The following is a 12,218-nucleotide window of genomic DNA, read 5'->3' on the forward strand; positions in this document are numbered from 1 at the left end:
CCCTCTCTCCCTCTCTCTCCCTCTCTCCCATGTTTGGAGACTGAATGAGCAAGAAGTAATTTTTCTAACTCTCTTCACCCGTAAGCGGCACAGCAAGGATCTTGGTGCCAACAGAATCCGAAAGAAAGCCTGGGATACATTCTCTCCTTGGAAACAATTACTGCAGACTGTTCCTGGGTGGGATGAGTCAGAGCATCACTCTGTTTCCACCATTTAGGTATTTAGCTCTTGCGTCGTGTACAGCAGATTTCAGGAACTCAGCGCATGATCCCGTTACATCAGCCTGGAGTGGAAACGTCTTGGAGTCGGCCTAGTCTAGCACTGTCAGTTGGAGGATGGCAAAGACTTGTCCAGAAAGCCCAATGTGGTGTGTCCCGTGAGCAGATGCAGATGCGCTGGTGAGCATCCAAGTTCTGCCTCTCCTCCCTGTTCCTCACTCACTTAAGATACCCAGGATTAGTACCGCATCTTTCTCCAGGTCTTCTCCCGGCTCAGGGTTAATTTTAACAAAGGCAGTTGATACAAGCTGGCCCTCACATATCTCTGGGGTTTAACTTCCCTCCACATGACTTGGTTAAGTGTTGTGTTTTGTAATGTAGATTTAGGTTTATGATAAGGCTCCTGGAGCCTTTTTTTCTCTGTACCTTAGGCTGTGACATATCTTACAGCGTGGAAGCTTCTGGAACCTCCTGATTGAGGACATACTGTCAGCTGTCATCTCTCAGCCCGGTTGGCACCATGCCCATCCTGTGGCAGCAATCATCCAGTTACTCTGCAGCCAAGCTTTGCGGCCCCCATTCTTAGGAAATGCCTTTTGTTTCCCCGCAGTTCCTCTTTCTGTCTTCTCATTTCTCCAGCAGTAGGCTTCTGAAGAACAAGCCATGCCCTAACCCCGAGGCTCTGTGTCTCCTGCTGTGGAGGGCCTTACAGCCCTCAACATCTCCCACCGCCGGCTGACCACCCAGCAACTAAATCCGTGAACCACCTCCTTCTCTCCCTCCCTCCCCTCCCCTCTCCTCCCCTTCCCTCCCCTCCCCTCCCCCCCCTTCTCTCTGCCTTCTCTGTGTATTGATGAGAGGTGGTATGCCCTTATTAAAAGTCAAATCATTTGAGCAGTTAATTTTCTTCCTGGAGGACGTTCCACAGAGGAGTCCATTTCTTCAGGAAGTGAGAGCAAGCCTGGACGACATCCTTGCCTTTTCTCATTTTAATAGGTTCCTCTTTGTCTGTACCATGAACAGGATTTAAAGTGCGTGCCTCAGACACAGCAGAGCTCAGTGTTTGTAGTTCAACAGTCTGGTCTTAATGCTTTTCCAGAACCTAGATAGCACATGAAGCTACTAGTTAGTGCTCATTTCAACCACGGTATGGCACACGTTCATAGGATGGATGGCATTTCAAACACAAACATTTAGGAAACTACATAATGAGGGTATTTGTGATGTTCTGCTGATACACTCTCTTCACAGTTTCCTTGTGATTTCACAGTTGGTAGCAGTAAGTTAAAACAACCAAGCTCTGAATTCCTCTAGTTAGTGAAGATTGAATTTATTCAAGGAAAAGAATACATAAGTCATTCAGTTTATCGTTTCTTCAAATAAAATAGTAAATTCACATCTTAATTCTTTTTATTTTTAGTCGTGTGTGTGTGTGTGTGTGTGTGTGTGTGTGTGTGTATTTTTAGTCGTGTGTGTGTGTGTGTGTGTGTGTGTGTGTGTGTGTGTGTGTATTCTGCATCCAATCCCTGGAGCTGGACGTCCTGTCGATTGTGAGCCACCTGATGTGGGTGCTGGGAATCGAATTTAAGTCCTTTGGGAATGAAATATGAACCAAACCTCTGTAGAAGGTGTATTTTAAAGTGGAGTAGAGTGACTAGTGGCAGCTAATCATATGTGGATGTCACTGTTCGGGGTGGGGGCAGGGAATATAGAAGCAGGCCTGAAGACAGGCCTGGCCATCACTCAGCTGTCTGCCTAGTTCACACCAGAACCTGAGATTCGTTGTATAAGATAGAAAAAGTGGGGAGATATGTGCAGCTCTGGAGAGCTTTGATTAGAGAGGGGAAACCCAAGGAGCAGGTGGAAGTGTGTAAGGCAAGAAAGTGAATAGGAACCCCCACACACACCGCCCTGCAGTCCTGCCCCTCCCCCCGGCTCCCTTGTTCTTTAATATGGAAGTGAAGATTTATGGTTTTCATTGCTGTTCCAAGATGTTTTCAAAGGAAACAAATCGTGGATGATAATTAAGTTAGAGCCTACTAGCCTGTACCCAGTGACGCTTTGTGTCTGGAGAGCATACGGACTTGGGACTTGAGTGCATGTCTTCCAGCCTAGGCAGCGGCTCCACTGACTTGTGTGTCCATAAAATCGTTAGTGTCTTATTTCTGCAGAACTCGAGAGAGCACTGAGCAAGCTTGGAAATCATAATCTGGTGACTAAAAGTGGTAAAGTTCCCCAAATGCCCACTGCTGTACAGGGCATTTTCTGTGTGGGCCCCTGAGAGAGAATTTATTGCCAGGAGCCTTTTGTTTGGGGGAAGAGGCAATAATTGAGGAAAAGAGAAGGTAACAAGAAAAATGATGCTGTATGTCATCTTAGGAGTTTGAACCCCAACTTCCAGTTTTCTGTGCGTTTGCGATACAACTTGAAGACATGGCTTCTTTCTTTTAGTGGAGAGCTAACCATTACTGATTAGCAGAGTCATTCTTTGTGAAACCTCCCGAGATTTTTTTTTTTTAATTGCAGAGCGTTTTTCTCTCTCATTTGTATGCAATCAGGATGGTTTCTCAGTTGTTTTTCCTCCTCTTCCCTGCTCACGGCTGGAGAGCGCACTGATCAGGACTTCGTGTGACCGCTCAGGGTTCATTTACCACTTAGCACTCGGTTTGCTGCTCTTTTAAACATACTCTCACTTCCGCTGCTTTCCTTTTCAGTAAAAGTGACTTAGAATCCTTTTAAATAATTCTCAGTACAGCACACTCCACATCAGCTTGTGCATACCCAGGCCAGTCAGGGACGTAGAGAGACCCAATCTTAAAACAGAGACCGCCTAAAAACATAAAAACAAAACACCAACAGTATGCTCATTAGTGTTGGACATCTAATATTAACACATTATGAACTTTTAAATTTATCCAGAGCAAAATTCTGTCTACTTAGGAAGATTGAGGGGTAGGTTTTTGGGTTGACTGGGTATTTATAGAATCACCATAAACCATACACAGGTTGATATTTTAAAAGTGTATTTGCCACAAAAAATAGGCAAACAGTGATACTGGGTAACTTTATTAAGTGCTTACTGTGTGCCAGGGTACGTATAAAGAGCAGTGTAACAGTTTGCTCATCAGCTAAAACTCTATTATTCACCTGTTTGGTAAAACAGGATTATCTTAGGGGTACACACCTGCAGTCCTAGCACTTGGGAGGCAGAGGCAGGATGATCACTAGTGAGTTCAAGGCCAGCCTGGACTACACAGTAGGATCTTGTCTCAAAAAGAAAAAAAAAATCATGGGTTACATGACTTGCCCAAGGTCACATGGTTATTATGCGGCAGAGCCAAGAAATCAAACACACACCTAATTTTAAGATCCCAGTTCTTTAACGATTTTGCCTTCTTGCCTCCTCTTCTCAGTGTACAGTTCTAGACTAGCAAAAATTTATATGACTTGACTCTAAAAACTTACCCTGAAGGCTTGAGGGGGCTTGGTGGCCAGCTGGTGGCCTTTTGAGAAGGGATTGGATCGTGAGGTCTACCTTCACGATGCATTAGCCGTTGGTGACTCCTGGCTCCGTGGACTGTGGGAGAGTGAGGCTGATTGGAAGAGTAGGCCAGGGTATGAAGGTTACGTTCTGTCCCGAATACTTCCTCCCTATCTGCCTCCTACCGGATATAAGGTAAACTGCTTTGGTCCACCACATGCTCCCTGCTGGTGGTGCTCTGCCGCCCCCCCCCCCACGTTAGCGCAGAAACTGTGGAACCAAGTAACCATGGACTGAACCTTCCAAACCACAGCCAACATAATCCTGCCTTCCCTTCATCTGAAGAGACGAGCTCACCATAGTCCCAGGTCTCTGAGAAAGAGATGCTTTTATGAAGTGCAGAGGAGTGAGTATTATGAAATCTCTTCTCTGATTTTGAACTGGATATTTTCTGTTGCTCTAGCTTCAAAAATGATGATTCTTTCCTCTGCCATGTGTATATCTGCCACTGTATGTAATGTGTCTTTTTCTTTGGCTTTTTAAGTGATTTTATCATTGTGCTTTATTATTATTATCATTATTACTTTTATTTGCCTTGATAGAGTGTGTGTGTGTGTGTGTGTGTGTGTGTGTGTGTGTGTGTGTGCGCGCGCGCGCCCGTGTAGGGGGAGTGAAGAGAGGCTGGCTATGTAACCTAGGCTAACCTAGAGCTTGCTATGAATCTTGAACTCATGACCCTCCTGTCTTAGCATCTCGAGTGCTGGATTACAGGCGTGCACCCCCAACCTAGCATCTTGGTTGGTTTTAAAACTGTTTTATTCTGTTGGGGTTCTTAGATATGTGGGTTTATAGATTACATAAAATTGGGAAATATTCAGTCATTGTTTTCTGTCACTTTTATGACTCTCCTGTCTCTTCTTTCTGAAACACACACACACACATAGTGTGCTTTTCTGTTGCCCCAGAGGCGAGTCTGTGCCTGAGTTCATGGTTACTTTTTTAGTCTCTTTTCCTGTGCACTATTCTGCACAGTTTTCATTTAGTTGCCTGCCAGGTCTCTGACCCTGAGAATCTAATGTAAAATCAGCACACCCAATGTGTTTTACGGAGTACTTACACTGTTCCTATCCAGAAGTTTCTGAGTCTTCTTCCATTTTTCCTTTTGTAAATTTTCAGTACTTTTTTAGAAATATGAAGCATATTTGTAATTACTACCTAATGTTCTGGTCTGCTGTTCCTATTCTGATATTCTTGAATATAATTGTTAATTGATTTTATTCCTCTTTGTCTTATTCTTCTGCTTCTTTATAATTTTTGGTTGGATTGGTTTAATGCCAAACCTTATGGCTTTGTATTTTGGGGTGCTGGATTTTTTTCCCTCAGATGTACTCAAGGTATGGAGAATTAATTGGATCCTTTAGAGTCTGTGTGTTAGGTTCTATTAGGGATGTCTGGTAAATCACTGGTCCAGGACCAATTTTGATGGCTCCAGAGTGGTACACTTCTAAGAACTGTTCTGCGTCCCACATGTCACAAGGTCTTCCTGCTGTACCGATGGGAATGTGGCTTCTCCCCAGCTCCCTGGGCGATCTGAGAATTGTTTGACCTTCACTTCCTGGGACTTCTTTCCCTGGCCTTGGTTAGTAATCTCTTCCCACTCAGGCACAGGTCAGTTCTTAGCCAGTGACTCAAAGGTGGCCTCTCACACCCCTGTCCCTCTGCACAGCTGCCTCCCCTGTCCCTGTCACTCTGCTGTGCACACACTTGCTGCCCTGACCTTTCTCAACTCCTGGGTTCCATTCAGGTCCCCGTTCCTGCACTGTGGCCTGGAAACTACAGTCAGCTGGAACAGCCAAGGGATTTGCCTCTTTGTTTCCTCTCTCAAGGATCTCTGTAGCAGGCTTTCTTTGGGTCACCAACCAGCTCCCAAATCATGACACAGAGACTTAGTATTAGTTACGAATGCTCGCCCTTAGCTTATGCTTGTCCCACTAGCTCTTATAACTTAAATTTGTAGCTGGATAAATCTTTCCTGCCCGCTGGTACCCCAATAACCAGTCAGAGGCTTCATATTAATTACCAACTGTTTGGTCTGTGGCTCAGGCTTCTTGCTAGCTAGCGCTTCCATCTTAAATTGACCCATTTCTATTAATCTATGTATCACCACATCTCATGGCTTTACCTGTGTTCTCTTGCATCTTGCTCCCCCAGAGGCTCACAGCGTCTCCTCCCACGCTGCCTTTCTTCGCCCTGTATCTCTTTTTGGTTTCCCACCTGGCTGCATCCTGTCTTACCATAAGCCCAAACAGCTTCTTTATTAACCAGTGGTAGCAACACATATTTACAGGATACAAAAAAAGCCATTCCACAGCACTTTCCCTTTTCTGTCTAATCAAAAAGGAAGGTTTTAACTTTAACATAGTAAAATTACATATAACAAGACAGTTATCAAGCAAGAATTACAGTTACAATATCTAGTCTATTTGTGTTTGGCAAAATTAAAATATCATCTATCCTATTTTTGTGAGTCTAAAGTTTTATTTCTAATTTACCTTTTCTCATAACCAAGGAAAACTATTATTATAACTATCTAGCCTTCAGCTCCATCAAAGACCCCAGGAGGATATAATATTACCTGAGTAAACAGGAAGTGCATTGTAAGCAACTTCCAAAATTCTAGAAATGACAGAGATATCTGGCTGCCCGGACAGTCACCCAAAGATCCCCTGTAATGTTGGAGCATCCATCTTCAGCCTACAGGCCTAGAGTCTCTGGCAGACTTTGCAGTGAAGCAAGAAATTTGAAGGACTGTTTCACCTATTGGCAAAGTTCATCAGCCATTTTTCTCTGGGTCCTGCAGAATGTCTGGCAGGTTTTTTCTGTGAAGCAGGAACCTGAAGGACCATCTCACCTTGTTTTGGCAAGGTTCAGTGGTTACCTTCCTGAGGGTCCTGCATGTCCAGTTTATACAATATATTGTCAAGCAGTCAGGCAAGAGCAGTTTCTTGCCCCAATGGCTAGCCTTTTCCACATTGTAAGCAAACTCCATAATGAGTTTCTTTGATGCCCATCTTCCTCTTTGAAGTAATTTGTGCTGCTAGGAGCAGACATGTCTCACTGTCTAGAAAAGTTTAAGTTCTTAAAGCATTTTAAATGTCACATTTTGTAGGTCTCTGAAGTGTTTGAAGATTGCCTATCTGAAATATATCTCTGCATACCTGGAAAATCTAATGAATATGGCTATAAGTTTGACTATTATAGATGACTATTCATCTGTATTTTTTAATTATATATTACATTTTAAAATGAGCTGCATATACGTAATACCTTAAACAAGAGTAGGAATATACATCTAGTGTAGCAAAATTGACCTTAAATTTGTATCCATAACCCAAAATCCATACCAATGTAAAGTATTTTGAGATTAACAGTTGTTTGGGGTTAAAGTAGATTCAATAGTCTACCCTTTTTTCCATCATTTCTACATCATATCCCCCTTTTTTCTTTAGAACGAGATTGACTATGACCATTAACCATTTATAATTATCTCCCTTTAAATAAAAACCAAGATTTCATAAACAATATTTTGGGAGTTTTGGGCATAGCTTTTCATACTGCCTCCTGCTGATTGGGGGCACTGGTAATCTTATGGGGATCCCGAGAAACTTTAGGATTATGGTTAAATCTTGGCTGTAGTAGTCTGTGAGGCTGCATCATCTCAGCCAGTTGCCTTGAAGCTATTCTGGATGTTGGGTCACGTGGGCCATAGCTCCCATTGGGGTCTTCCTTGATGGAACCATATTAACCTGGAAGGAATCCACAGCTTCTCATCTTCTGTAGAAACAAAAGCAGAACCTCTTTTCCAAAGCAACATATCTTCTGACTTAGACCTTGTAATCAAGATATTTCTAAAATATATAGATTGGTTTAATCTAGCAGCCTTTATAATTAAATGTCTCATAGCAGTTAAAAATCTGAAAGACAACACAATAATATACAGTGTGCAGACTCTGTGTATTTTCCATCTTTATGTGGCTTTTTTTCACTCTATTTCTTTTTTAAGGACTTTATCCTTTTTTTTCCCTCTCCCAAGCCTATGTATATTTTTAAACATCTTATAGCCCATTAAGAGGTTTTTTTTTTTCCATTTGAATCTGTTTTGTTGTATATCTTTAATCCTTTTCTGACCAGGAGAGTTTTTAAACTAAGCTGTGTGTCTAGGACCAAAGCGGCAGCCCTGGCTCTTCAACATGGCGCAGGTACCAACAAGCCACGCTTACTTCCCCAATCCTGGGAAGCAGTATCAGGTAGCTTGCCTGTGGTTTTAAGCCCATAGCTGTGCTCCCACGCCTGCAGGCATCAGCTGGGAGAAGCCTCTTTGTATCGTGGCCCATGAGAGACCATGGGAGTCCCCATGTTGCTGCTGAAGCGTGCAGCAGCCAGGGGATGCGTCTCTGTACCATGGCCTGTGATGAGTGGTGTGAACTAGGAAGCTGCTCTTGGCTCCATTCTAGGACCTTTATTTTTTTTTAGCTCTCAGGTTTTATGTGGAAATTCTTTGCCAAATGTCTAGGAGCCAATTGTAGACAGAAGCTTCTCAGTCCTGCTCAGTCTCAGCCGGGCAGCAGCCATTTATATAAATTAACCTGTTTCTCTTCATCTCTTGATCTACAATTTACCTCAGTGCTTTCTGCCATTCTTTCATTCCGTATGTCCTACTCCATGTCTGGCCTGCTGGTCCTCAGCATATCTCCCCCTCTTTTCTCTCTCTCCTTCCTCCTGCTTATTCTCTGTGCCCACCAGCCTACCTGTCCCTCTACTGCCTAGCTATTGGCCGTTCAGCTTTTTACTAGACCAGTCAGGTGCCTTAGGCAGGCAAGAACAGCAGCACATCTTTATCTATTAAACAAATGCAGCATAAACAAATGTAACACGTCTTTGCCTAGTTAAAGTAATGTTCCACGGCAGATCTCAGGTTGCTTGCCATGGGTAGTAGAGTGAATCTAGTCTCTGATCTCAGTCACGAATGGACACAGACCGTCTGCAGTTTGCCTTGAAGGTCTTTCTTACAGCAGAGATTTTCTGAAAAATGTCACACACTTGCAGCTTATGCGTCCGGGAGTATTAGAAGAGCCATGGACAAGGAATGTAGGTTGGAGTCTGAAGCTGCTCAGCTACTTAATTAACTTCATGTTTTCATACAGAAGCTCGCTCGTCACTTACTCTTTTCGTATTTCTCTGTAGGCACCATACTGGACTTACTTTTTATGTGCCCTGGGACTCTTTATCTACCAGTCACTGGATGCCATTGATGGGAAGCAAGCCAGAAGGACAAACTCTTGTTCTCCTTTAGGAGAACTGTTTGATCATGGCTGTGACTCTCTTTCCACAGGTAAATTAGTGGAGTTTCACTTTTTTTTTTTCCTGTGATTTTCTTTTCTTTTTCTTTATAGGGTGTTTAAAAAAAAACCAAAGTAACAATTTGCTTTTCAATGACAACATAAAAACCTCAGTGATCTGAGTTATTTGAGTTGCCAGTGTTTTTCTGAGGTATATATTTGGGAACAGTTTTGCCCAGTGTGTTTTAAAAGGATGTTCATAAGTTCATTTTGTGCTAAAATGACCTTGTGAGGTTTCCAGCTCACCCTCACGCACAGAGCCTCCAACTCCCCTGGGTCAGATGGCTAAAACCCTCCCTTCTCTTAGTATGCAGGGGTGACGGCCCAGTGTCAGCGGGAGGTGGTTACCGAGAATGGATCTTTTCCCTCTCCAACCTCTTAAGCTTAAAAAGACAAAGTCCCTTGAGAGGAGGTGAAGTGGGCTGTACAGGCAGAGAGCGAGGAGGCCATCGCATGGTGTCTTCAGAGTGGCTGGCACAACCCCAGAGCTACTCCCCAAACCGAGGACCAAGATGACCCCGAGATGACCCCTAGGTGACCCCTAGATGACCCCTAGATGCCCTTTGCTTCAGTGTAATTCCATCTCCAACATTTCCTGTTTCTGTCATGAATCTGATGCTATGATACATTCTGAAAATGACAACTAATAACAGGAAAGGCCAGTAACCCTAGAAAATCACAGCTCATTCCTGGAATTCCCTCCTTTTTGTCCTCCTTAATTGAGGAATAATCCCACCCGCCGCATAGAAGTTTGCCTATAAAGTGAACTATCCAAGACCCCTGAAATGCAACTTCCTCACTAAAGCACCTACCCTTGGATATGTTTTTACTGTTGTTTGTTTTGATACTGAGGGTTGAAACTGGGGTCCTCTGCTTGCTAGACAAGTGGTCTGCCACTGAGCCACATCCCCAGGTCCATTTTACTTCTTGTTTTGACACAGGTTCTCACTAAGCTGTGCATGCTAGTCCTGAACAACTGTCGTTTTCTTAAGCATTTCTCTATCCCCCATATGTAAATCACAAACACAAACAGAACTCAATTTTGCATCATAAAAAAAAGGATTCATTGTTTGAAGTGCATTCATTGTATTTTAATGCCTGGATTATGTTCCTTAAAACTGTATTTCTGCCGGGCGGTGGTGGCGCACGCCTTTTATCCCAGCACTTAGGAGGCAGAGGCAGGTGGATCTTTGTGAGTTTGAGGCCAGCCTGGGCTACAGTACAAGATCCAGGAAAGGCTCAAAGCTGCACAGAGAAACCTTGTCTCGAAAAAACCAAAAAGAAACAAACAAACTGTATTTCTAAACAGGATACGTCAATATTTTGTGTTTTAGTTAAGGTTTCCATTTCTGTGAAGAGACACTATGACCATGGCAACTCTTATAAAAGAAAAACAATTAAAGGCTAGCTTACGATTTCAGAGGTTTAGTCCAGTGTCATGCAGGCAGACACAGTACTGGAGAAGGAACGAAGAGTGGAGAGGGAACTAGATCTTGATCCCACAGGCAACAGGAAGTGGTCTGGCACACTGGGCATGCTTGAGCATCTATGAGACCTCCACACACTTCCTGCAATAAGACCACACCCACTCCAGCAAAGCCACATCCTCTAATAGTGCCACTCCCTTTGGGGACCATTTTCTTTCAAAGCACCATACTTGGTTTTCTTTATTTATTTTGGTGTCTCAAGGCAGGGTTTGTTTCTCTGTATATCCCTGACTGTCCTGGATCTCACTATGTAGACCAGGCTGGCCTTGAACTCACAGAGATCCGCCTGCCTTGGCCTTCCGAGTACTGAGATTATAAACTTTGTTTTTCAGTGTTTATGGCCATTGGAGCTGCGGTTGCTGTCCGCCTGGGAACACATCCTGATTTGTTGTTTTTCTGCTCCTTTATCGGGATGTTCATGTTTTACTGTGCTCACTGGCAGACTTACGTCTCAGGGGTGCTGAGATTTGGAAGGTAAGCATTTTCTTTTTTCTTTTTCTTTTTTTGGAGCTGAGGATCGAACCCAGGGCCTTGCACTTGCTAGGCAAGCGCTCTACCACTGAGATAAATCCCCAACCCCGGTAAGCATTTTCTTTTTTTTTTTTTTTTTTGGCTTTTTGAGACAGGGTTTCTCTGTGTAGCTTTGCGCCTTTCCTTGGTAGCCCAGGCTGGCCTCGAACTCACAGAGATCCGCCTGGCTCTGCCTCCCGAGTGCTGGGATTAAAGGCGCGCGCCACCACCGCCCGGCTAGCATTTTCTTAAGTTCTACATTTTAAAATGCAACCAAATTCATTTTTATAATCTTTAGTGGCATCTGCCCACCTTAAAGAAGACAAGCTCTGTTCAGTAATTAAAACTCTTCTAATTGGCCAGGCGGTGGTGGCACACGCCTTTAATCCCAGCACTCGGGAGGCAGAGGCAGGTGGATCTCTTTGAGTTAGAGGCTAGCCTGGTCTACAGAGCACTGTCCAAGACAGGCTCCAAAACTACCCAGAGAAACCCTGTCTCGAAAAACCAAACAAAACAAAAGACTCTTCTAATTTATTGGAATGTCCATCTGTGCTACACGCAGAGCTGTCTGGTGTCCCGTGTGTTGTAGTTACATTATTTGACAACATTTTTTTCTTCTAACTTTCTCAGACTTCCTAGTTCAAGGTTAGGATAGAGTAAAATAAAGTAAGTACCCAAACAATATATAGTGCCTAAATCTAAATATTTGGCCATAAAATAATATGATGTCGAATGGAAGGATTGTTGTTTTTGCTGAGTTTAAGGAATTTTAAACAAAACAAAAAATTCCTTTGATCCGGTTTTATATGTAACCCTGACTGGCCTGGAATTAACTGTGTGGACCAGGCTGGCTGGCTTCACACTCATAGAGATCCAATTGCCTCTAAGTGCTGGGATTAAAGGATGTGCCACCATGCCCAGAGAAGGATGATTTTTTCTTTTTTGGTCAAATTATCATCTACCCAGATAGAGGGACCCCCTTGATCACAGTCACCAACAACAGATGATCTAGAGACTCAGTTGTGCGAGACAGGGGAGCTCACATGAGAACATACCCTAAAGATGCCACAGCTGCCCATTGCCCGTTACATACGACTTGAGAGGCTCCTCCTGAGACACCAGA

The 12,218-nt window shown here is 43.6% G+C and overlaps 1 protein-coding gene across 1 annotated transcript in view; it reads left to right on the forward strand.

Annotated features, from left to right (window-relative positions):
• Chpt1 (choline phosphotransferase 1) overlaps positions 1-12,218 on the forward strand; it is a 34,289-nt gene that overhangs the window by 8,975 nt on the left and 13,096 nt on the right. The window contains exons 2-3 of the mRNA XM_028880325.1: positions 8,944-9,091; positions 10,918-11,059. Coding sequence (XP_028736158.1) covers positions 8,944-9,091; positions 10,918-11,059 — 290 coding nt within the window. The remainder of the gene's footprint in view (positions 1-8,943; positions 9,092-10,917; positions 11,060-12,218) is intronic.

This window comes from Peromyscus leucopus, chromosome 18, assembly GCF_004664715.2.
Source record: "Peromyscus leucopus breed LL Stock chromosome 18, UCI_PerLeu_2.1, whole genome shotgun sequence".
NCBI lineage: Eukaryota > Metazoa > Chordata > Mammalia > Rodentia > Cricetidae > Peromyscus > Peromyscus leucopus.